Source organism: Parus major, chromosome 8, assembly GCF_001522545.3.
Source record: "Parus major isolate Abel chromosome 8, Parus_major1.1, whole genome shotgun sequence".
Lineage (NCBI taxonomy): Eukaryota > Metazoa > Chordata > Aves > Passeriformes > Paridae > Parus > Parus major.
In genome coordinates, this window is record NC_031777.1 from 1,312,411 (window position 1) to 1,339,065 (window position 26,655).

At 43.5% G+C, this 26,655-nt stretch overlaps 1 protein-coding gene across 3 annotated transcripts in view; it reads left to right on the top strand.

Moving 5' to 3' along the window:
- Window positions 1-22,001, top strand: part of KIFAP3 (kinesin associated protein 3) — a 67,051-nt gene extending 45,050 nt beyond the window's left edge. Inside the window, exons 19-21 of one of the 3 annotated variants that reach the window (XM_015636497.2) lie at window positions 1,914-2,013; window positions 6,831-6,894; window positions 20,620-20,726. In XM_015636497.2, coding sequence (XP_015491983.1) covers window positions 1,914-2,013; window positions 6,831-6,870 — 140 coding nt within the window. In that variant the 3' untranslated portion in view covers window positions 6,871-6,894; window positions 20,620-20,726. Of the gene's footprint in view, window positions 1-1,913; window positions 2,014-6,830; window positions 6,895-20,619 lie in introns of all 3 variants that reach the window. The other 2 variants (XM_015636495.2, XM_015636496.1) reach the window with 2 other exon arrangements.
- The last annotated feature ends 4,654 nt before the right edge of the window (window positions 22,002-26,655 follow it).

The following is a 26,655-nucleotide window of genomic DNA, read 5'->3' on the forward strand; positions in this document are numbered from 1 at the left end:
ATTGAAGACACTTTAAGTAGTGGTAGCAGTAGCCTCAAAGTTAAAATGTAGTGCTGGCTTTATTAATATGAAGACAGACGTTATTTTTAAGTTTCTTTGCTCTCCAAGAAGACAAGTTTTAACCTAGCCTGACTATTTAAAATGCACAGTCACTTAAATGGATTGCTTTTGATCTGAAGTGCTGCAGGTATAAAAGTGACAATGGTCCTCCTGATTTCAGTTCAGTGGAGCATATGGACTAGGAGGTGAGTTAGAAAAATTTGGCACAAGTCTTAATAAAGGTTGTTTCAATGTTCACTTCTTTGGGAATTTTCTATTTGTGTGATGTCACAGGGTACCCGTGTCCTGCTGAACATGCTGAGAGAATGAGGAATATTGATCCCTGCCAGATCACTTGCTTGTCAAGTCATACTCCTCCACATACTGTACACACATGTCTGCAATTAGAACATGGCCATGTACAGCAATCTGATGCTGCTAAAATGTGGTCTGATCATGGCTGGCATTTTTCATTTGCAATCTGCTGCCTTGCATTCAGTCTCTTTCCCATGAGGTATTATCTTCTAAATGAATCTCTGTAGCACCTCATCAAATGTCTGTTAAAAATCTAGATGTGTCAATTCTATTCCTTTTATCACTTGTCACTATATTATCTTCAAAAAACATCAGGTAAATTCATAAAGCACAGGGAGATTTGTTTGAATGCCAGAGTCATCATCTCTAAGCCCTTGTGTCTGTAAGTAACTTTCCACCGCTTCCTGCACAGGCAGTTTTAGTAGTTTTGAAACCACAGAGGTTAAGCTAAGTGGCCTGTGACTCCCTGGATCTTATCTCTCTTTCTTTAAAGTGGAATGGCATTTGTAACTTCCTAGTCATTAGGAATCTCTTTCTTCCCTCTCTTAAACTCTTAATGTATCAGTCTGGATGTACCTGTTTCTGCCCTGGTTTTATGGGGATGCTTTGTGCACTTTGAGTCTGGAATCATTTTTGTACAGTAATGGAGACAAACTGATGTAGGGTCTGTTTTAATGAAAGAGCTTGTTTTATCTGATTAGAGCCTAATAGTAATTACCAAGTAAGAACTGTGCTCTTAATATTAAAAAGAAATGTGTTTTGTGAGTGGGAAGAGCAAAGAGTTAAGCTGGGCTCTCACTCAGCTGGGGTCAGTTCAGTGACTTTACTTCAAAGACACTTTCTGGATTTACATTGATGTAACAGAAGGAAGATGTTAGCTCCTGATTTTCTTTTCCTCATAAAGCAAGCAGAGACTGTGAAGCCTTTAAGGAATACTTCTGGCTTTAGAAATGTCTGCATCTTCATATGCCAGTGTTGTAATACAAGGGAAGCACAAAAAATCTGTAACCTGTGTTCTTAAGAGACTATCACGTGAAAAACCTGGCCTTGTTGGAAAGAGCTCTGAAATATTAAAAGATGGGCAAGATAAAATAAACAGGTTTGAAGTCACTTTCTTGTTTTTCTCAACAAGTTTGAAGAGATACAGTGGTGCAGTGTTGAGTCTGAACAATTAAGATCTTTGCTGCTTTTTTATTTTTATGCTGCTGATCAAGATTAATGTTTTACCTTTTTCATTACTTGTTCTTTGGGCTTACTTTGATGGATAAGACAAGATTTGTCTTGAAATTACTTTTATAGGCTTAAGGAAGAAGGGCTAAGAGAATATTTCTTAGGTACAGCATTTTTCAGAGCAGTGGGCTGATGCTCCATGAAGCCCCAGTAAGAATTATTTTGTACTTGAAGTTGCTGGGTTTCAGTATTATTGTTGATTTTTTGTTCCTCACAGAAATATTGTAAGTTAAACTCCTAATGAATTTCTAAAAGAAACCAGGACAGGTGGTTTTGCCCACTTGCCATCAATTTTGCTCTTTACAAATCACTGTATTTTGTTTTTCTAGATGGGCTGATAGCCCCCGATGGAGCGGTGAGTCCGGATATCTTTGGGGATTACCAGCTTCAGAATGGAGACCTGGTTGGACAGCACCCCTTCTCTGGCAAGTAAGTTGCTCCTAGTGAAGAATTCTTATCATCCTGCAGTGGCTCTTCAAGTGTCTTTGAAGGGCTTCATTTCTGTTGCCTGAATCACATGTCTATTTTAACATCCTAATGTTGTAATACATCACAGCTTTCCAAAAGCTGTAGAATAGAACAGTAACACAGAACACACCACCTGTTGTGACAACTACTCAAATACTCTTCAGATGTTGGGAAACATCTAAAGAGAGGCTTGAGATGCTGATTTACCCCAATGATGTTTGTTTCCAGTATTCTTAAATTTAAAAGAAGTCTTGCAGCTGCTGTAGGTGTTTTTCCATTAAGCTGAGTCTTCCCAAGGTATTCTCAGTCAGATTCCTGAGGGCACTTTGAAAATGGGCTATAGGAACAAAAGGCACCAGATTTTGCTGATATTCTGGGAGATCTTTCTCAGAATTTCCCCTCTGGTCAAAGAGCTCTCCTTCTCAATGTTGGCAAGCTGTTCCAGTTTGAATTTCTGAGTAAACTTCTCCCACGAGTTCAAAATAGAAAACGCTCATTTCCAAGAATGGAATCTTCATAAATCCTGATGCCATAGAGTTTAGGAAATGCCTTTTATAATTATAATATATATAAAATATAATTTTTATCATTTTATAATGAATTCTGTGCACTCATGAGCAGGAAACAGTTCAAATCCTAGATAGTCAAGGTACAGCATTCACTTCAAAGGGATCCAGCTATCTGGATATGCCCAGCCCTGGGGCTGAAGTTGTTTCTTTCCAAAGGAATGTTCTTTTCACCACTAATAACTTTAGTCACCATTTGTAAAATGTAAATTATTCACAATATGTACAGCTGAAGAAAAAAAGATTTTCCTCCCTTACTTTGGCTTCTTGGAATTAATCAAGGGTGGTGGACTTTAGTTTTGTTGGTTTATTCTACCTGTGATGCACCAGAAAGCTGAACACTGAGTAAGGGTTGGAGTGGTGGTAATGTTTTTAAGGACAAATTAAAATAACTAACATGCTCAGGGGGGAAAAAAATCAGAATTTGAGATAGATCTTCTAGAAAAAGGTAAATATTTATACTCAGTAAGCATCAAGTTCAGAGTGATGTGACTCTGTGTTTGGGAATGGGATGCTGGTGCCTGTGCTGATTGTTTCCAAATGTGCAACCTTTGTTGCAGAGCTTGCAGGTGGGAGAGGAACTGAGGTGAGTGTGAGCTCTGTGCTGCTCTTGGGGGTCTCAGTGGGTGACTCACCATTTTTACCTTCAGAATAGACACACAGCCCACGAGGTGATGGATTTCTCTGTTCACCAGAGCATTGGAGGGTGCTCCCAACAGTTTTCAAGCCCACCTGGAGGTGTGGGAAGGATGTGTAGGGTAGAACTTGCAGACTCCTTTGTTTGAAAGAAAACTTACAGAAAACCCCAGTCAAGATATTTTGTTTTGCCAGAGAGTTTTCAGCTGGGAAACAAAACCATCTTCAATGTCCTTGGTTAAAAATGAAGGCACATTCAGCCTCAAATTGCTCCCTCATCAGGGAGCTCCAATAGTAACCTGCTTTTTAATTGGATTGTATTCCAACTAACATGAGCAGCAAAATACATCTGGTGTATACCTAGTTAAACTAAGTATTTGTAGAATTTTCTTGCATGTTTCAAGGCATTGAAGGCTCACCTCAAGAATGAAAGCAGAAAAATTGCAGGTTGGCCCATTGATGATGGCCTCTGGAAATATTGGGATTTCTCAGGAGAATTCTGTTTTCTAGGAAGAATTCTTTCACTATGATTGCTCCATGGACTTATCTGCAGCCCAGACACACAGTCTAATTGGAAACAGTGTGGAGTGCTGCAAATGTTCTGTCTTATTTGGAGCAGAGCAGGAGTGAATTGTTTGATAGAATAGATACTGGCAGCTGAGTGGCGAATCTGACTTTTCACATGTGGGTCATTATGGCTTGGAAGTGCTTGGCGCCAGCAGCCAGGATTTCCTGATGCTCAGACCTCATGTAAAATGCATTAGTGCTCCAAGGCATGAGCCATGGAATTGCCAGTCCCATGAGTCTGGAGCTCCCTTCTCCCAATTTGAACTGGTGTTGGAAGGTAAAACCATACGTGCTACGGAGCCTAATTAAAAATAATAGCAGCAAGTCAAGGCGCTTTTTATGTGTTATATAGTGTACATTTCAGCCATACCAAAACATAATTCTAGGGTATATTTATGCTTACAGTTTAAAGCTAACAAGAACCTTATGTCAAGGATTTATTTTTAACCAGTTCCAGCTTTTAATAAATCAAGATTTTTGTTATAAAAATGGTTCGTTTTTCTATTATTAATATTTGAATATGTTTTCAGAAACTTTTTTAGCAAGAAAGCTGAGTTGTGGTTTTCATAGACAATTTGCAAGTCAATTAATAGTAACATGTTTTGGAAGTTGAGAGAGGGATTGCTAATTATGAATATATTCTTGGTTTTGGTGTTTCCATTTGTTATACTTTTTTATTTATTATACACTTATTTGTTGTGCCTGTGTCTTCTGGTCTTTGCCTTTTATATTGGGCTTTTCAGTTCTGTAATAGAAGCAGGTTTTGCTAAGGAATGGGGTGGGTTCTGAAGTCTCTCTGTCATTTAAGACCACCCTATAAATTTTGAGGTTGGTAACAACCATGAGCTGACTTCTTGCTCCTCAGCCTTGAATAATTTAATCCTTTCTTTTCCTTTCTGCATTCCTATGAGAAACAATGAAGCTATGTTACCTCTTTAATTTCTGAGGTTATTTCCTGTCCTTGCAATGTGCTCAGAGTGGATCAGGACTTTCCCTTGCCTCCAGGAGGATTGAAAAGGCAGCCAGAAAATCACATGTTTTTAGTGGCTGCACATCACTGAGAAACTGAGTTCTTGTTGAACGGGTGTGGGTGCCTTCAGTGCATTACCAGGGCTTAAATGTGTTCTGATCACCATCCTCATTTTTGGAGCCAGAGAAATGTGTCTGTGAGGAGAGGCTGTCAAGGACCACAATGAAACTCAAACTGCCTTGAAGATTTTCCCTGTAAGTGATGTTTGATAACTCAGCCCACACCACCTGCCATGTGTCATATTGTCACTCCAGTTAGATTGTGAGCTTCCTTGGCTGGGGGATGCTGTTCTGTCAGAGATCCAGGGAACCCTCTGCCATTGCAATTCCATTGGGAAAATTCAGAGCAATTGGAGCAGCAGCTGTATCTGCAGGTGCAATTGCTGAAATGCTTGACTCCCCTGTTACCCAGCAGGGATACCACAAGCATCTCTTGTGGAGCCCCTGTCCCACGAGACACTGGACCTACACACCTGAGCTGCTGCACAGTCTTAGGAGGGTAGGGAAGTGCTTTTTTGAAGTCAAGCACAACAGGAATTAAAAATACTTGAATTATGGATAGGCATCTGCACTCACTGGGTTACCACATCGGGCCTGTTCTCCCCTGTCATTGTCAAGAGGGAAACATGAAGTGACAGCATTGGCAGTAAAAACATCTGTTGATCTGGGGAATTGGGTGGAGTGTCTCAGAGGCTTTTTATCAGACACTGCCTTCCCCTCATGGGATGTCTTGGACTTTTCCTTTGAGACCTGGAGTAGTGTTACTCTCTGGAGTTGAGAATGCCACCTCACATGATCAATTCCTGCATTGTGAAGTAAAGAACAATGTTGAAGGGAATTATCTAGCCCTGAATTCAGTTTGTAGATTTGCTTGCTGTTCTGGACACGTCCACATCCTGATAATTGTTATTTCCTTTACTTGGCATCATGAAGCAGAAGCAGCACAAAAGTGAAGACCTGGGCAGCTGCCATTTTTCTGATAGTGCCACCCTGAGAAATGCTTTGTTTCTGGGGATCTTTCTTGTGTGTTTTTCAACTTCCATTTACAGCTCTTAGCCCTGAACTATATTCTTAGTGGAGTTGTACTGTTACCTATGAGGCCTGTAAATAGAATTATTTCAGAATGTAACATCCACAGGAGCAATGATAAAGTCCACAAAGAGCATCTCTTTGTTTTCCTCAAAGGTTTGGAGCAGAATGCAGACAGATTGTAAGGTATGTTTTCCATTCAGCAGAAAACACATGGCTAAGGAGGTTGTTTTGACATTTCTATCCAGGTTTTTTTCATTGGCTGGGAAAAGATTTTTGTGATTAGATTACCAGCTTTGAATCATCTTACTGTCTTTCAGAAGCAGATGGGCATTAGGCATAGATTTGAAATTTTCATCTGTTACTAAAATCTGAATTGAAGGGTTCTGGTTCTGATAAGGCTTAATATTGAGTGAAAGTTTTATGATTGTGGCAAACAAAAATCCCTCACCTTTGGCTGATGTGATGACAGCTTAGTGTCTGAGCTGCAGAGGATAAAGACCAGCTGAAAGACATCTTCCAGAATCTATGGTCATTTATCAAATTTTAATCACTTTCTGGAGACTAATTACGTTCTTAAGACACAAACATAATAGTGATGGCTAAATACCTTATAATAGAGATAGCCACAGGATTTTTTTTGCCTTCTGGGGAAGAGGCCACTTCTTAACCTTTCCCAACTACAGCTTGGTAATGGTTCAAACTCTGAGGGCAAAAGCCAATTTTTGGTTAATATCTTCGACAGAGTTCTCAAATCTTCTCAGTCTGTAGCTTTGAAAAGATTAATAGTTTGGAATGCTAGAGCTGGCCAGAACTTTTTTTTTTTTTTTACCCTGAGGAAGTTTTCTCCAGTGCAGGATCCTTTAACCTTGTTATAAAATGCAGCAGAGCTGCCATTGCACAATCTTTATTTTCTCTGAGACAAGGCCTGTCTGTTTGTGCTGTTCCCAGCGTGTGCACTCCCAGCTCTTCCCAGCAGAGATCTGACTGAGGCTTCTTCCCAGGAAGCAGTGAGGTTTGGCATGTCAAGCACAACCAGTTTTATGGGGTGACTGCATGTCTCTGTCCTTGGTGGAACATCTTTCCTCTTGCCTGGATTTACAGCCTGAAGCTGTGGCTGCGTGTCCTGTTTTTGCCATGGCAGGTCATTGGGATGTTTTGTGAGCTCAGTGTCTGGAGCCAGACCCTCACAGGCTGCTCTGTGCTGGCCCCAGGGAAGCTGTGGCTGCTGTTGGCAAATTCCTGGGTGCACAGCTGGGCTCCTGTGTCTGGGCTTGATGGAAACAGTACCTGACCACAGGTCCTGGTGCTCCAACGCTCTCAGTGTGACTTGGCTTGTCTGTAGCTGGGCTAACTATGTGTTGTGTCTGCATGTGCTAAAATTCCACACTGAATGGCAAGAATGCTCATATCTGGGGCCTTTTTTCACTTGGATGAAAATCTGTTGGGAGTTTTCATGGTGGAACAACCTAGAGCTGTAACCTTTCATTGCCAGTGATTGCCCAGTCACAAGTCCCAGCTGAACATCTCCCATCTGGGTCAGGTACAGGAACTGCAGCAGGTGCTGGCAAATGTGCACTTTATGAATGATTATCAAAATGTTTTTAAATGGTTGTACCTGTAACTTACATCCTACTTTGACATTTAGAGCTCTATTCCATTTAGATCCTCATCTTCAGTTAGATTTGCTAAAGGAAAGGACTGAAGGAATTGGTGACCCTGCCAGGGAATGTGTCTCATCCATTTTCTATTTTCAGTAAAGTTCAGCACAGTTTATTTAGAAGTTGGAACATTCCCTTCCCAGCCTTTCAGGAGGTAAGAACCATCTTGCAGGCTGTCTCTGAGGGTGAAAAACCACTCTGTTAGCAGACAGCAGCAGACAGCAGTGGTAGAACAACCTGTTTCATGCTCTTTTAGACAAAAAATATTCTCATGTGGGGTCTGTGCTGAGAGTACCCACATCTCTTTCCTCCTTATTTGAACAGAGGCAGTAATACTTCCCTGTCTTAGAAGTGGACATACAGTGAGTATAAAATCTTTTAATTGAATGGAAAGAAAACCTAAAGGAGTATAAATTACTATTACAAGATGATTCTACTTTGAGCCATTTTACCATAGTGCTATTTCTTACAGCTCTGTGAAGTACTACTTCTTTTCCATAATTAAACCTTATTTTAAAAACAAGACCCAACTTAGTTGCATTTGCTGTGTGTTCAGCAGAGTTGTACTCAGCTTGTGCCATTTGGACACTATTTAATTTGCATTTCCCAGGAGAATTGAATTAGGTTTTATTAGTAAATTGGGCCTATAACCTTGCAGGCAGGTTTTATTAGTTTATCACACATCAGTATTAGCAAATTGTAAATCCCACTGAAACGAATTTGAAAAGACCTTAAAGAAAAGCCCAGAACCAATGAAATTCCTGGACACAAATAAGGGAGTTTATTTTGGTTGGTTTATGTATTTTATTTTTTTAGTCCCACAAAAATCTTGTCAGTGGCAGCAGAGTCACCCTTTTTATCATATTTTGTTGTCCTAACTGTGCCTACATATTGAATTTTATTGAAGTTAAAGGCACTGACTATTCCTGGGGAACTGGCAGAGAAGTTTTGTTCCTCAGTGCCTATCCAGGTGCTAAATACCTCTGGAATTGAGATTTTGCATCTAAAATAATGTGAGAAGTGCTGCCTTTCGGAGGGTTTTGGTGACAGTCTGGGACAAAGTTATTGAAGGACTTCACTTGACTGCTTCAGATCCTGCCTGGATCATGGCCTAAAATGACCCAAAATTCACTGTATTTATTCTCCTTCAGTACTGAAATGTGGCAGCAGTGCTTCCAGAACAGGAAGGCTTCATTGCTAAGAGCTTTTGAATGTGAGTTTGAATTTCTTTTTGTCTTACAGTAATTTGTTTCTGCAGCAGTATTAAACTAGAGCTCTCTCTGTCCTTTCCTGTTTTTTTGGGGTTTTTTTGAGTAGTGGTCATGTTCCTGCTAGCTGTCACTTCATTATTTTTTTCATACTGTCTTCTCAAAGCCTTTTTTATAGAAACCCTGCAACCTGATCATACAATCCAGCTTAGGTGTCACTAAAAGTGTCTGACCAAATCCTGCTGTTATGCTGTGGACAGTTACTGGAGCGTTTTTGGAGACAGGGGTCTGATTATTCCTGAGGATGAAGATTTTGGCCAATATTCACCAGTAAGACTTTCCCAGAGTTTGGAGAACTTTTGCACCACTGAAGGATTAGGGCTGTAATTGAGGAATATTCATAAAAGGATAATATCACTCATATCCAGTATTTGATATGCAACAACTTTTGTGTGTGCTTGTGTGTTTATTTATTGTCACTGTGTTCTTAGGATCAGGAGAAGCTCCCAAGCAGCTCTCCCTGTATCTCCCTGATGCCCACAGTCCTTGAGAGCTGATAGCCAAGGTGAGCAGGGAAACACAGATGAGGGAGGAGGAGGGAAGTTACTCCTCCAAAGCCAGGTGCCAGAGCTGGAGCAGCAGAAGGGAAGTTACTCCTCCAGAATCAGGTGCTAGAGCTCTCCTGGTTGCTCCCACACTGACCAGACCACACCACTTGGCCAAGGTGTGTGGTCTGGAGCTGGGAAGGATCAGGTTGCCCTTGTTTCATTTACTGTAAGAGAGGTTTAATTGCTGCCAACAATTGCAGCAGTATGGGAGAGATGAAATAGCTTGCTGGGGAATATTTTAACACAGTTAAAATAGCACACTTTTTTCAGCAAGTTGCAGATGCCATTTGGGAAGAGAATAAGTATTGAGGTTTTAATGCACTTCAGCTCTTTTGGAATACAGAATGCTTGGGCCCCTTTCACTTGCAGTCACTTTTACATTTTTTTTTAGTTGCTTTTTATTTTATTATATTCCACCTGCAGTTGGCCTCATTTAACCATCATGGTTTAGGTGGTTATTAAGAATTTTAAAAGAATACCCAAATGCTGGAGCAGTGAGCTCAAGTCCTTTGGAATGTCTTAGCAAAAAATCCCCCAAACCTGGGTCTGTCTCTTCTGAAATGTAACATTAATTAATTCCCACGTTCTGTCTGCTGCTCAGTCCCTCCAGATGTGCTACTAGAATAGACTGGCTCCCTGGTTACAAGCCATCTGGGCTCTGTAAACTGATTTGCACTTATATTAAACAATAAGTGAACAGAATGCGGAAGAGTTATTAAAGCAAATGTACATTGCTTATAAATCTCAAAGTAAAATATTAAAATGTAGTAAAGGGGAATGGAATGTGCAAATGAAGACCTGCTTGTTTTTAATGAGTTTAGCTGTGACCTTCTCGATTTCAAGCAAAAGAAAAGAATTTTATTTTTCTCTTTAAAAATAAAAAAAAAAGAAAAAAAAAGAAAAAGAAACTATAAAACTGCTTACAGAAGTATCTGAGACAAAAACAAGGAAATATAATGTTCTAAACTTGACTGGTCCAAACCACTCAAGCTGCTGTGACAGCTCATAAAACTGAGAGTAGTTTTTAACTGGACTCTGTTTTACATTGCCAGAGTGAATTTTCCTTGCAGGAAGTAGCCAGAAGGTTTATTTAGTTTCCAGACTGCTGCTTTGATCTTTCCATTCTGTCACTTCTCAGGTTACATAGCCCTTTTTCACTGCAGTAAATCTGCAACAGTTAATGAGAATAAAATTTCCTCCTTCTCACTGATCACATGCTGTTAAATGCCAAACCACAGCCAGCAGCATATTTGCAGAATTTGGCTGCACTGTACAAAAACAGCACAATCAGTTTAATCTTGTTGGTTTTGTAATTCATTTTATTGAGCCTTCCTTTTTCACGTGACCTATTTTATCAAGACAAGTGGTTGCAAGGCCAGATCTGGAAGAAAGATTTAAAACTGTAATAAAGTGAGGGGTGTTTTGTGTGCTGGGTTTAAGCATGCTCACAGGATTCAAAATTAAACTTAAAATGAGGAGTTTTAAAAAGGCCCATATATCAGTGGGATATTTCTTGTGGTTATTATCTGAACTGAACATGTGCTCTGAACTAGTCTCTAGCATAAAAATTAATATATCAAATTAATTTCTTTGCCAAATACTTAAAATTGCTTTGATTCTAAAATTTTATTCTGATTCTATGTTTATCAGCCTCAGCTGTCCAACTCCAAAGACTGACCCACCCTTTTCCCTCTGGAAAACTAAGATGATGGTTTTTTAACTTTGAGATTTAAAAAACAATAAATCAGCTTACAGAGTTTATTTGCCTTCAGGGTTTTGAGCTTTTTTAATTTTATTTTCTGCAGTACTCCCTGATCAACCTTTTTGGTCTGGAAGCATTTGATTTTTCATTTGTTTAAGCTGAGTTTTTTATATAATGCTACTCCAAGATACTGATCTCCAAATCACATTTCTTGTCTGTATTTGTATCTGCCTTGTTTCCTGAAATACCCAGAGTTATTCCTAAGAAAAATAAAAAAAATAGGAGACATTGAGATTTACTTTCTTCTTGATTTTCACTAAAATCATTGCTGATTTGGGGATAGACCTTGACAAGATTTCACTAGGGCCCTTTGCTAATATATAAAAGTGTTTGAAATCAGGACAATCATCTGTGATGGTAAAAAATATTTAAAGTTTCTTCATCAGTATAAAACTGATAGAAGAATATAAACTGATATAAAACAGCAACTGCATTTGCTGGGTGTGCTCAAGCGAGTGCTGCAAATCCCCCAGCAATGTTAACTTTCAGAAAAGGCTTTGAAAGCTTTTATTGGCTGCAGCTGGAAGTCAGAGCAGAACAGATTTCTTGATTCTCCTTCCCTCCAGCATCTGGATTCTCATCCACACCAGGCTGCCCTGCAGACAGCACGGTGTCACCAGTGCCCTGTGGCCTTGGCTTCTCCAGGGAATTTTGTCCCTGTTCATGCTGAAGGACAGAACTTGAGTGGCTGTGCTTGGGCTTGAGGAGCTTGTATAAATAATTAATGGGAAAATTCTCCACCAAAAAACTGGATTTTTGCTTCAGCTGCTTATCTCTGAGTATATTTTCAGTGACCTGCTCTAGCACAGGAAGCAAGGAACACTTCCTGTGTGGAAATGGGAAGGCTGGTGGAAGTTGGAGCAGATCCTGATCTGGTCAGTGACACCAGTCATCTCTGTTAAACTTCAGCATCTTATTTTGCTCAGGCAATTGCCTGAAGCTTTCTGTACCCAGTTTAACACTGAGCTTGCTGGGGACAATTAAAAGGGAGGCATGAAAGCTTCCCAAGCTAGGCCTATCTATCCCTAGTTCAGATTAAGTCAATGTTCTCTTCAGTTTATGGAGTTGACAAATACACTTTGGACTGTGCAAAGAGAGAGGGGGCTGAAAGTTTATTTCCTGTTCCTCTGGGCTTTTTTTATTTGTTTTAGTTCTTAATTAATTCTTAAGAAATGGATGTATCTAATCAGTGGGTTTGGACAGTTGTTGAGCCAAAAGCAGAGGAGAGGTTATAATGGAAAGCCAGGACTCTTGATTTCCGTTCCAGCTCTGTCTGTGCATTTGACCTTTTAAGAAATCCTGTAGAGAATGGCTGAGGAACTCCCTGTCTGTGTGGCAGAGCTGTGAGCCTGACTGCAGGAATGCTGCAGGAGCTCTCCTGATGCCCTTCAAGGGAAAAACTGCAGCCTTTGAGCTGCTGTTTTGCCCCCTGGCTCTGTTGGGTATTGGTTACTTTTCTAACAAAGCAGAAATAGTATTTTTTTTTTTCCTACAGGGTTTTACAGAATAAGCAAAAGTCTTTTCTCTCTATGTCAGTCTAATTTGAGTCTTCTCATTACTGTAGTTTGTCATTTGGCTGTCTTTAATATCTGGGGTGTTTTCTCATCCAATACTCCAGTGGGAAACTGAGGTCATGGAGAAAAGGAGCAACTTGTCCAGGATCACACAGCAGGTAACTGACAGAGCAAGAAACTGAGGCCAAGTCCCAGGCTGTGTTTGCAGAGCAGGGATGGCAGGAGCTACAGCTTTCAAGCAAGACTCACACCGAATTTGGCTAAGCAAGGTCATTTGTTTTTGGTTCAGTGCTTTCTTACTATTCAGTTGGGAAATATTTTTTTTTTTAATGCTGCCTTCCCCCAGTGAATTTTGGCGTGGTTATTGCTTGGTGCATAGCTGGAGCCTGACACAGAAGACACAGTGCTCATTTCTCCACCATTGTCAGCTTTCCATTTGTTTGTAATTAAATGGGAGAAACAGCAGTATTGTGCTGAGATACAACTGGGCAACAAGTCCAGAAGCAATTGGAAACTTTAAGTCATTAAGTACACTGAAGAAAGCTGGATCACATGGAAGGAGAGACATGATCATATCCATAAAAGCTGGATTATGATGCACGAGGGAGCTGAAGTATTATTGCACAGGTTCATTTGGATATTTTCTGTCTTGTGAGAAGATACAATATTACTATTTAAGGGCCATTAATGTTTAATGCTAATGTAGAGATGGACTTGGGTGATTGATGCAGTGGGCACAGCCACAGACACTGCCACAAAACTCCCCTCCCACTTGAGCTTGAGGAATAGAAAGCATGGAACAAAAAAGAGTTTCACAGATAGGGGAGAAAAACTTGGGGTCATGAGAGGCAGAATTTAGGAGACTTGTGGTTTATAGTTTAACGTCATTACCAGTAGTGGGAGAATCTACAGTTACAAGACATTATATAAAGAAACATTGTTTTTCCTAAGGCTGCTCAGTTGTTTGGTGTTTCTCCATAACACATGGTTTGTGCTCTTGCTCTGAAGGACAGAAAATTTATGGTCAGCGAAGGCAAACCAGAGGTAACTGGCTTGTAGGACGAAATCATCATCTAAATCCTTGGACTTAAAGCAAGGGCAACAGCAACAGGCCTGTGTCCCTTTCTGATGCCTTTACCCTGCCCTGGCTGGTGTTGGGGACCCATCCAATACTCAGGGAATATCAGCAGAAAGGCCACAGAGTCTGTGTGTGATGTTCCTTGTGTACATCACCAAGTGTGATGGTTCCTTGGTACCTGCAAAGGATTAGCTAAAGGTGTCACACCTGCAGACAGCTTTAGAAGCTGGAGGTCTGTGTGTGTTCTGTGGAATTCAAAACCTTTTCCCACTTGGTGTGGTTGGATGCACATGTGCCTTTATCCCTGCTTGTGCAGTGGGTCAGGCCTGGGTGCCCCCAGCTCCCCCTGCCTTTCCATGCCCGGTCTCTCTGCAGAGGAAACCTGGGCAGGGAGGAAGGGAGGGAGCTGCAGCATTCACCAAGCAGTTTGCTAATTGGGCTGGCAGGGCTTAGCATCCCCTGTGTGGTTCTACTGCTCTGCACTGCAGTCCTTGTCTCAAACCAGCACTCATCAACACTTCAGGAACAAACAAAAACACCCACTGAGATGAGAGAAAAAATACAGCCTTTGCTGCTGGCAAATTTGTGTGTGTGTTTTGTTGGCAAGTGTTGTAATCAGTGAACTGCATCTCATTTGTACAGGTTATAATGCTGTGCTTGTCTGGAGATTAGAGGCTGGTGTGCCACTCCTGTGGCTCTGGCTCCTCCTGAGGGGAAAGTACAGCCTCCAGGATTCATCTGAACATGATTAATTTTGTCTCTTATACGCAGGAACTTGATCCAGCATTCTGGAATATGGGGGTTCATGGCATGAGAGTTTACAAGGGAATACAGGATGGGAACTGTATAGTCACACATGAGTAGATTCATGGAAGAGAAAATTTAGGACTTCAGTGATGTGCAGCTGAACTTCTGCACACCTGCCTGGGCTGAGGTGGGCATGGCTTGGGAGTGAAGAGTGATTCTTAGAAATAAAAATAGCCAGTGTTTATACAGGGAGAAGGTACAGAGGAAACAGCAGGACTGCTATGAACTGTACTGATGTCAGGCTTCTGAAAGATGCTCAGAACCCCTCAGGTTCTAACCCATTTCTCTGATCCTCAGGAGGAGTTTTGGAAAGCTGCAGGTGTGATCAGAGGTGCCACGTGTGTCACCAGACACACCTGCATGTAAATCCTCCTAGAAACTCATGGGAGCATGTGGAGAACTTTGGCTCTGAGTCCTTCATTAGGACTTGGTAGGGCTGCTGATGAGTTGAGAATTGCAAGTAGTGTTTGGTTGGTCTTAGCAAGGTCAGGATCTACATAATTAAAAGCCTATACATTTTTAAAAATAAAATAGATTTTATTTTAATAAGCTTATAAATCTTGTATCCCCACTGAGTAGCTGAGAGCCTCTGAGACATGAGGGCTTGTTGATGCAGAGTAAGGAGGGAGGATTGACAGGGTTTTAGAAAAAGATGAGAATGAAAAGAATTAGAGATGAAATCTTGGCTGTGGTGGAAGCACTCTGTGTGTTTGCAGTTCATTTTCAGCAGGCAGTGATTCCACAGTGCTTTAATTTTGGGCAGAAACAAATGAAACTTTGGCCCTAAAATGTGAGCTCCTAAGCTGGTATTTCATCCTCAAAGGCCTTCCTGGGGCCACTGTCACCTCCACAGGCAGTGACAGTCTCTTAGAGCACACTCTGGTACAATGTGTGCCAAACTGCTTCAGACCTGTTTCCCAGGCATCCTCCAATCCTGCTGCATCACTCCAAGATCCATGGATCCTACTGGGGGGCTTTCAGTTGGATTTCAAGAGTTTACTTTTGACCAAGAATCTGCCCAGTGATGCTGGACTTGTCTTTCTGAGGCCCTGCTTATACCTGGGTGTGGTTTGAGTGCCCCTGTCAGCAGCAGCACTGGTCCCAGTGTGAGCACTGGTTTGGACGGGGTGGGCGTGTGCAGTGTCAGGGGAGCTCTGCACCCAAGTGTTAATTACCCTGGTGTTAATTATCCAACCCAGGCTCACCAACCTCTCCTGATACCCTGCCCTGGGGAGCAGCTTGGATGCTTGGAGGGGAACCCCAGCAGTGGATTCCCCATGTTGGAGCCTGCTGAGCCTTCCACAAAGCCTGTCTGCTCCAGAAGGATTTGTGGATGCAGCAGGATGCTGGCTGCTATTTCCTGCTGGGAGAGAGGACACAACTGCTCTTTACATCTTGAATTTTGTCAGGGCACCTAAGATCCTACATGGGCATGTGAATTTGGATGCTCTGAATCAGAGCAAGCATCAATAAGCAGGGCTGTTAAGAAATCTCTCCTCACTCATGCACATCAGGAACGTTTTCCTCTTCGGCATGTGTTCCTCAGTTCCCTAGCAGTACAAGCAAATTGGAAAGTTCAGCTGTCATTTGGGGAAGGTCATAGATCACACTAGCAGCCTGAGTAATCCAAGAGGTTTTAAGTATCACAGCATTTAGTTTAAAGTGAAATTTGCTCTGACAGGGGCTGGCAGACCAATAGGAAAAAGAAATATTTGTGCTTGGAGAAGTGCATGTGTAGAGACCTCGAGTATAACTGATGGCTGGAAGTGATTTCAGTCTAAAAAAAACAAATCATTAAGAGAGTGCATAGGGGTAAAATACACAGTTCATATTTTAAAGGGTCTCAAAATGAACCAGCAACTGAGGTTAGCAGTACATAGTAATTAGCTGGGCTGTTCACTGTTTAACTCCATCAGCCCCAGGCGTGGGGCTGAGCTTTGCACAAGAGTGCAGTTGTGCTGTGCCAGGCAGCAAGCTCCACTCTCTGTGTGCACTCCTGATTTGTGAGACACAACTCTGCAACTCTGCAGTGACTTGCAGACTGGGGCAGCAGCCTGAGCCACATATCTGAGGCTGTTGTGGTGTCTGTGATCCATACCCACCCTACAGCTGCAGGGGTGCATGCACTTCTGGGTACCCAGTTACATAGCAGTGAGCACTGGGAGGGAAAAATACTGAGGCATGAGTATTGTTGTCCCAATGGATAATTGTATTGTGTGTCCCTAATTTATGGGAAGACAGGCTTGGTGCTCGCTCTGCTGAGCACTGAGTTTCCTGGAAGATGCTGAAACATAAAGCCAACGTGTTTTTTGTAGGAGCAAGTCTTGAGAGTGATTGCTGGTACAAATCTGAGCCCACGTGGCACAGATCGTGATCTCGGGCCAGTCATTACCCAACAAGTGTTTAGAGCTGCAGAACTGCCATCTCTGCTGGCTCTCCCCTTCTGCTGTTCTTGGATTCATCAGGACTTGTTTTGAAATCCATCTTCACCTCGGTGGGTTGTGCCCTTGGCCTGGCAGCCTGGGGAGCGAGCCAGGCTCGGGTCTCCAGGCACGTGTTGGCTCTGTGGTTCTCCTACCCCTCTGTCACCTCCTGGGCTCAGGACCCTTCCCTTCAGCTCTGTGCTGCAGGCTGCCAGTGCAAACAATCCAACAGGCAAAGCTGCTATGCTTCAAGAGCACTAACATGGAGAAATGAAGCCAGTTTTTTTCAAGCATGGTCAAGACTTCATTTACTTCAGGGAAATATTTAGATAGGAGAGAGTAGTGATTTGATCAAGGTGTTTTAATGTGATTTTCTGCTTGGGTTTTTCTTTTTTTTTATGACTGTCCAAAGCAGTTATCAGCTGATCCATCTCTTCCAGTTTTCTTCAGGACACTAACATATGTCTGAACCATTTGGAAATAACTGATACTCCTCAAAGTTTAAACTCTAGGGATCTTCACCTAATTACTTACACATTTATAAAAAAAAAATATTAGAAAACTGATTTGTACAGAATAAGATTGGAACCATATTTTCCCTGCTCTCCTTATCAATTTAAATACATTTAGAAGTTCTTTGAATGAGGATTACTGAGCTGGAAGTGGCTGGAAGAACTCAGCCTGCAGGGATAGAAGCCCATTGCCACCGCGTGGCTCAGGGCGTTATTACACCTCACCCCAAAAGCCCGTGGTGGTTTATTTTGGGGTGTATAAAGGAGTTCAGGACAGGTTTCAGGCTCCTGCTTTTGTTGTGTCCCTCTTTACCACAGGCAACCTGAGGATGGCACTGCTGTGAGCCTGGGCATGGTTGCTGTGAGCTTGACTTGCTGTCAGCAGCCCTGGGCATCCACAGCCTCCTCACTCACCTGAAAACCATTCCAGAATGAGCTTTGCAGTGGTTTGCAGGAATGCAAAAAGCCCCTATTCTACCAAATTTGTAATAAAAACAACTTCTCCACAACTAGCATTGTTATAGTCACAGAAAACATCATGGAAAGATAAACCCAGAAAAGCGTTTTCTGTTAAAATAGCTCTTCATTATAAATCAACTGTAAATGTTTTAAGGATCTTTGGAGGAAAGCAATGAAATTCCTGAGTTTAAAGGTAGCCTTAAAGGGTCCTCCTTGTCTCCAGTGTAACACGTCTGGTGTCACTGGGAATTTGTAGAAGCACAACAGAACCAGACCCTGCACTTCCAATTCGCACTGTGCCTCCTTTTAGTACATTGTCAGCTCGTGGCACTGACAGTACTGAAAGAAGCCTTAAGGAATTGGCTTTGGTTTATAGAAGTTTGTTAACTGGTTTGTTTCCTGAACTGTTAAACAAGCTGGTCAGCTTTGTGCTTGTTGTTGGCTTCTTTGGGCTTGAAACAGAGTCACAGCAGCCAAGGGCAACGTGGGTGAGCTCTGTCTGTCAGTCCCTCTGCACACTGCAGATCAGTGACACAGGAGAGGCAGGGACTGGCCAAGGTGAGTGCTTGGTTTGGGGTTTCTGCAGATGAGAGATAAACACAACAGGATTTCTCTTAATCCCTTCTTTCAGGAGTCTTTCAAAGCTTTGGGCCTGATAATGAGAAAGCTGTTGTTTGCCAGGTACAAAGGAGGGAAGGTGCCTCAGAGGTCACCAGCTCATTTCCTAATGGGCTTGAAAAAGGGTAAGAGGACTTTGGAATGGATACAGGAAGGAATGGGTGGCCAGAGGAATTAACTCACAGAGCTTTGCACCACTGCAGGATACACCAGGGCCACTTGTCTCTGCTGTGCTGAAGGACTGCTCAGCCTGCAAGGCTGGGCTGATGGCTCTGTGCAGGACTTAGGAGATGGGATTGGCTGTTGCCAATTCAGACACAGGCAGATGTGGAAATGCAAAGCACTTCCAGGACACAGCATTTCTCAAGATATATCCAAGTAAATCAATGATTTTTTTTTTTTCTCTGAAGCTTGGGTATCAATTGTGTCTCTTGCATCTCAGAGGACCAATCTCAGCCTCAGAACTCCCACCTTCACCTATCAGGATATCCCATGAGTGAGCATGTTTTCTGAGAAACCAGGCACTAAGGATCCTTTTCTAGGCCCTCACTGAGATACAATCCAAGGAAAGAGCCTTTGTGAGGACAGTGATGGACGTGGTCCCCCCCATGCAGCTGAGCTCTTTCAGCCCAGCCAATTCAGCAGTGCCAGCTTCTTGCAGAGCCAGGGCCTGGGGCCCACCCATTGTACATCTTCTGCAGGGGTCATTCCTTGCCAGCCTTGACTGTTACACAACCCATGTTCCATATGGATAATTGGCACTAATGAGGTTCAGCTTTTCCCCACTCCAAAAGCACTTTGCTTCTTTGTGATTTGACAGTCTTCAGAGGGGAAGTTCAGCTCCTTTCAATGCATCTTTAGTCAGACAATAAATCAGGATCCTTTTCCATTTGTCCCCCTACTGAAGTGGAAGCTAAGAAGTGACATAGCTATGAGTAGGCAGTAATCCAGTGTCTTAGGCAATGCTCATTTTTCCTCTGCCTCCTGCATGAGTTATTGTTGAGCATGAAATATGTGCCACTTTTCCCTATGCAGTTCTTGTGTTTTAGTATCTAACTCATTGTTGTGGGACTTTTTAGGTGCAAAAGATGCTGTTCTACATGAAAAAATAATTATTCTGTCTCATTAGTACATAGCTTTTCAGTATGTGATTAATTCTTTCTGCCATTTGGCTGCCAGTCTTTTATCCCATCTTTTACTAGATATTCTCACTTTTAGCTGGTGTTTTCCACCTCAGGAGTGGACTGAAGGCAGAGAATGAGACTCTTCAGATGGGCTGTGTAGGGCAGGGTTACAAAGGGTTTTTCCAGAAGCCTGAAGGATATGGTAACTGTAATGTGCAGAGGGACACACTGAGTCGTGGAAATAAAGTGCTTGGCCAGTAAATATGTGAAAGGAGGGAAGAGAAGATGTCTCTCCTGGAATTCCTCTTGGACCTGAAAGTCTTTCCCTGACTGGAGCTGCACCAATGTCTCTGCAGCATTTCTTTTCCCACCAGGGAAGTGATGTCCAGGAGGGGAACACAGCCAGCAGAGTTTCCTCACAAAACCATCTCTGTGGCAGTGATGCCTCAGGATTTTAGCTTGTATGTTTTTCATATATTTGTAGTCCTGTGATTCTTTAGTGCCTAACACTAAACTCCACATACAGTGCTGGCTACTGGCTTCCCATTTTGGTCAGACACTGCAGTTCCCCTCCAGGCCTGGGAATCAAGGACACCTCACTGCCTCAGGCCCTGAGAAATGTAAATAAAAGTGAGTTGGGGGGAACAAACCTGGGGTAAATGACTTCATTACCCGCAGGTGGAATTGGAACATTAACCCCCAATATGCAAATGGACCAAACTTATAAAAGTGTGAGGACTTGTGATGTGTTGTCCATTTTTGGGTGTAGTCCCTGGGGGGCTTTGTCTGCCCTAAATGTACCTGGAGGCCCTTCAATCACTTTTTATTCCACTTTATTATGTCTGACTGCTGTTTTTAGGTAAGCCCAAAAAGCCATCAGCAGGAGGAGCTGGAGCCACCAGCACTGGCATTCCTTACATACCATACAACCCCCTGCAGCTTCTCTCTCCTTGTGTTTTTTCACAGCATTGGAGTGGATGGATTTGGTCAGAGCGCGGCGGTTCCCGGGCGCCCGGCGACCGCGTACGGCTACCGGCCAGACGAGCCCTTCTACTACAGCTACGGAGCACGGTGAGCAGGGCAGCAGCTCCTCTGCCCTGCTAGTGCATGACTGTTCCACCATGGCTCCACACTCTGTATCCTTTGGCATGTGTAGCTCCACAGAAATTTAGCCTTTCTGGGTCTGGTGTGTTAGTGACAGTGGTTACTCTTTGGTTGCTCTTTGTTGTTGTTATTTTTTTGTACAGTAACTGTGACTCGAAAGCAGGAATTGGAAATGACTGGACTGGAAAGTGTCACATTATGTATATTAAGCTACTAATTTAATTTCTATTAAATATAAAAACCTGTGTGGTCAGCAGTGGTGAATGTGTTTCTAACCAATGTTTTGTGTGTTTTACAAGGCACTTAAGAAGAGTGCTCCATGTGCAGTGTGTTTAACATGGACTGTTTCCCTCTCCCACTTCAGTCACAGAACAGCACTAAGCCCCAGCATCTCCTGGCACTGCCCTGACACATAGTTTGGACCAAAGTCCTGTCCTGGGTCTGAACACTTTAATAATGGAAAGATGGCACAGATTCACTCCTCTGCAGCTTCAGACATTTACAGTCTATTTTAAATGCTTGAAAACACCTAAAATTAGAAACAACACAACAGAATGCCTTTGCCCTAAAGTTTAATGTTTAAACAGAGTTCTGTGGGTTGAGAGGAGACAGCCACATCCATCCTGAGGCCAGCAAGAACAAGAAACAATGTACTTTGGTTCAGAATCCAGAGCCTTTACCCCAGCTTCCCTATCTGGAAGCACAAATCCATCCAGTCCTGCTCATTTTGGGGTTTAAGCTGGGTCTAAGCAGAGATCAGTGAGCAGCAGGGTCAGGCCAGGACCCCTTCACGCTGGACTCACCATGTGGTGATTGTTTTATGTCTTGTTTTGAAACAACCTGCAAACAGAACTGGGGCTAAAGCTGTTCTTCAGCTGTGCATGCCCACTGTAACACAGAAGAAAGGGGTGATAATGCCCTCTCTGCCACAGCTACCAAGGCAGCAGTTCAAATTTTCACTTTTTAAAAGAAAAGTTACCTCTACCTCATCTTTTTTTCTTTTGTTAATGCCTGTTGATTCACAGATTTGTTCTTCTCTTCCATCCTTCCTCCTATATGGCTTAAACACAAAGTTGACTTGCATCAGGAGCTGATCCTACAAAACCAGTCACCAGTAATTCCTTAAGACTGGGCCCTGTGCTGGGAAGGTGATCTTCAAAGGCATGGGATTGTTTGGGGAATCTGACAAACTCTTAGTCTTATACTTCAGAAATACCTTTGAAATAAAAATTGTTTTGAAACCCTGTGTTGTCTTTACAAAGTGTGCAAGTACTTTTATAAGCACCATTACTCCCTGTGTTTCAGGCTGAATGACTGGAAACGAGTCTAAAATTAGCCATGGTATTTCATAGCAGTTTTTTCAGCCTTCTCCCTGTGCTGGCTTCTTGCTCAGGGCTTCACTCACTGAAGGTAAGTGGAAGAAAGCATTGCCAAGATTAAGCAGATTTTTTAAATTGTTTTCTCTACCATTTTTAACTAATTCTTACACAGTTTCTTAGAACAGGTAAGATCTCACTAAGAAACATGGCAGAAAACTTGAACTACACTAACAGGTTTCCAGTGTTGTACCTTTCTAAATTCTTTCCTTTGTTCTGAGCCCACACTGGATTTGCTCAGAGGTTGTGCCACATTTAGTAAAAAGCATTCAGATATTTTTATAGTTAGAGCTGTGAGAGAAATTCCCCAAACTGCACAGTCAGGCTTTTCTTCTAAGACTGGCACTCGCTCGTCAGGCTTTTCCAGAAATTAGTGTGAAGTTATTTAAAGCAGTTGCCCTTCTCATGGAATGTGTTTTGGGGGAAAAACAAAACGAAGTGGGTCCTTGGAGTATATGCAAACTATCAATGAAACTGAAGGAGCCTTTAATTGGAAGCTTCAGGTTAACGAGGAGCTGCAGTGGAGCTCCAGTGAAGGGCGGGTGTCTGTAATTGTAATACAGTTGTGACCATGCTGAGAATAAATGGCAGTGGAAAAATCTCTGGCTGCATTTTAGTATTCAGTGTTAGGAGTTTATGGGAAAAGAATAAAAGATCAAGTATTTGTAGCTTTGCCTGGCAGCAGCTAAGAGAAGAACATCATTTATCTGCAAACAGAGCTTGGTAAAAATTACTCAGCACTTAGTAGCCTGAGGACAGAGCCTGCTCGCCAAGATGAAAACCAGCTGTGCCACTGCACTTCCAAGGCTGGAGAGAGGCTGATTTTCCCTTTAATTACAGTTCCTGAGCCAGAAAGGGGAAAAAAAGATGGGAGCACATAGACTTTTCAATCTATATCACATTTCCTGAGGGTGTCAGAGGAAGATGGGAGAGTCTGAGCTATTTAATTCTCTGTATTTTATGGATTCAGGCTCTGGGTACTGCATCCTGCACAAAACAGGGCGAGGAGAGATCTGATTTCTTTTAGCAACTTCTGCAACTTTTGTCCTCTTTTTCCTGGTTTCTCCCCTTGGCTTTGTAGAACTCCTCTTTTCTTTCCCTACAGCAGCAATCCTGAACCATCCTAGGAGTATCCTCTTTCCCAGCCTGCTGCTAATTAATTAATGAGTTTGGTTAGGCAAGTGTTGGAGATATAATTAGGCTGTAAAGTTAATAGCACAGTGAAATAAGCAATGGCTGAGAAGCTCCTATGTCTGGTAGCTATTAGAGAGGCTTTGTGCAGATGGACAGGCTCATTTCTAGGAGCAATCTGCTCCGTGCAGCTGCCTAAGATCTTGTGTTAAATTATTATTTGTACTATCACCAGTGTTTAGGAGCTTTCCAGGGCAACAGGGTGTGGGAAAGCAAAAGTAAACAAGTATTCTCCTCCCTGAGAGCTCATGAAGGACCTGATTCAAGGTCTTTGAAATATCCAGGGGGTTGTGGAGCTGTCTGCTAAGAGTTTAACATGTGCACTTCATTCTGAAATCAGACTGCTGTGATTCTGTTTAATTTGATCCACTCTGGATTAAATGAAACGGGAACAAGATGTATCTTCCTCTGCTATAAGCAGGACAAGCTCTGTTTAGATACAAGAGATTCTGGGCCCCTCTGGCAGGTTCTTTAAAGGAATTCCTGTAGTGCAGCACTGGTGAGCTCAGCTGGCCACTCACCACAGCCAGAGGCTGACGATGGTGACAACCTCCATTCCTTCTGTGACCATCCTCAAAAACCATGAAATGCACAAAGCTGGTGTCCTCCTGGTGCAATTCACGTCACCCTTGAAGCTCTTGTGATCCTCTCATTTTTTCCTTCAGGTTAAGGTTTTGGGGTTTTCCTCTGAAAGAGCTCTGAGGTGCCAAGAGAAGTGTTGGAGCTGCACAGACAGGAGGAGTGCACTCCCCTGCATGTATTTCATACTCACAAGGTGGTATTTGCAGCCAGTTGATCTGGATGCCCACTTGAATATAAACATGGACTTTTCCAGAGCTGAAAAAAATATGCTGGGGTCCTTGCCCCCTTAAAAAAAAAAAGAGAAACCCACTTCTGTTTAGTAAGAAATTGAGAAATATCTTTAGAAGCAAAGAGCTGCTGTGCTGTAGCTTTAGACCTTTGAAGTGAGTGTTGCTCCATCCCCCTCTACAGCTTTCTGTCCCTCCACTGTGCCCATCTTTTCTTGCCCAAATGACTTAAAGAACCAGTTCCAGTCCTAATGAGGCATTTTCTAGGAGCTCTGTAATCCTGCTGGTTCCATCTCTGCCCTCAGAAGACAAGGAGAGGGGTTCACACCTCGCTGATCAGGTCCTGGGTTGTTCTCTGGAGGAGCCCACGTTGGCTGTGCTTGGGGAAGGCAAAGGGTGAAGTTTGGGGGCAGAAGCCCAGCTGGGGATTTTGTGCAGCACCTGGTGACAGGGCCCTGAGCAGGGCACACCCCTCAGTGCCACTTCAGCCTGTGTGCAACAACAGAATCCGTCGGGAAAAGCAGGTAAAGGGAAGGAATGCTGCTCCAGAGACAGCCCAGCAAAACACCAGAAATGGTGCAGAACAGCCAAAGTTTGCTTTTTCTTCCTGACAGCCACATGAATCACACCGCAGCCTGAAGCTGGAGCCAAGGGCTGTGAGTAGAAATCAGTTGTTGCTTATTAAGAAGTTTTTATCTTTACCTCCAGTTGTTCACGTCTTCTGACCTTCTGCCTTTGCCCTGCCACAAACACACACAGGACATACAAAACCACTCTCGGGCCCTTGAATAAACTGGTGACTGATGTTCACAGTTCCCCTTAGTTTGCACTTTGGGGCCAGGGTCGTTTTGGATGTCTGTCCCATTTGGGCCAAAGACTGGATCTTTCCTGCCTCTGACAGATAGAGGTGGTGTACCTGAACTTTATTTAGTTTCTGTTCCTGTGTGCATTATGTCACCCTGTAATGTGTGATGTACTACATATGTCACACTATCTATGACCCACTTTTCTTTCCTGCACCCTGCTCCTCCCATCCTATTTATTCTTTTTTAAAAAAGCCCCAGATCATCCATCTCCCAGCACATCCTGCCAGAGGAGCAGACTCCTCCTAGCACCGTGTCCTCATGTTAACCCTGCTGTGCCACCTTACAGCCCTCCCCATGCACAGCCACAGGAGAAATCCCCTCTCCTTGCTTTCCTGAGCAGCTGGTGAGGCTCAGCTGAGCAGAGTTTGGGTGTGGATCTGAGGGAATCCCTTTTGCCATCCAGGGAGCAGAGCTTTAGCTGTGCTGAACGGGGCTCTGCCACTGATGAGCCACTGTCCAGCAGACCTGTGTGGGATCACCCATGCTGTCCAAGCACTGGAAGGCTTCCCTAGAAATGGAGGGGGCAAAGCGTAGGGTTAGGGTTAGGGTTAACCCTAACTCTGCACGGTTCGTGCTGGATTTGGCAGCACAAAACTCAGCGCAGCTTAAACTCGTGGGGCTGAGTTAGTGAAGAAAGCCAAGGCACTTGCATAGCTCAGACCACCTGTGTTAAACACTCTGCCCTGGCCATTAAAGCTGAGTCTAGACGAGGCCACGGGCCTGGGCTGTGCTGCTGTTCAGAGGCACTGAGCAAACCACATCCTCACGTCCTGGCGCTGCAGGAAACTGGAATAACACGGACGATATGAAAATAGCGTGTGAAAAGCCCAGACCTCCCACCGCTCTGGAGCCGTTCCTTTCAACCTTCCCTCCGCCGTCCAAAACACTCACGTGAAATCTCTCCCCGGAGTCGCTTTACGCTGCAGCACGGAGAGCAATTAGTTTTAATGGCATTAAATGGATCCCCTCATGCAGGAGCGCCAGACCACCTGCCTCGCTCGCACCCTCCGGCCCGGCCTGTGGGCAGGCCTGAGCGGGGCACGGGGAGGGCAAGGATATTTAAAAATGGCTTTTAAAAAGGGCATTGTGGGGCAGCAGCGTGTCCGAAGAAGGGCAACGAGGGTCTACAAAACATCCTGTGAGGAGCGGCTGTGGGAGCTGGGGGTGTTGAGGCTGGAGAAGAGGAGGCTCAGGGAGCTCATGGCTATCTGCAAACACCTGACAGGAGGCTGCAGCCAGCTGGGCTCGGTCTCTTCTGCTGAGAGGACAAGAGGAAACGGCCCAGCTGAGACAGGGGAGATGCACATATTAGGGAAAAATAAATCAATTCACTGTCAGGGTGGTCAGACATTGGGACAGGCTACCCAGGGAGGTGCTGGAGTCACCATCCCCGGCGGTGTTTAGGAGGGTCTGGACGTGGCGCTGGGTGATGCGCTTGAGCGGTTCCAGCGGCAGTGCCGGCTGCACCACTGCACTGGGTGGTTTTAAAGGCTGCCTCCAGCCATGAGGATTCCCCGTCCCGAGGGAGACTCGCCCTCACCCAAGATGGCGGCCGGGGAGACTCGCCCTCACCCAAGATGGCGGCCGGGGAGTCTCGCCCTCACCCAAGATGGCGGCCGGGGAGTCTCGCCCTCACCCAAGATGGCGGCCGGGGAG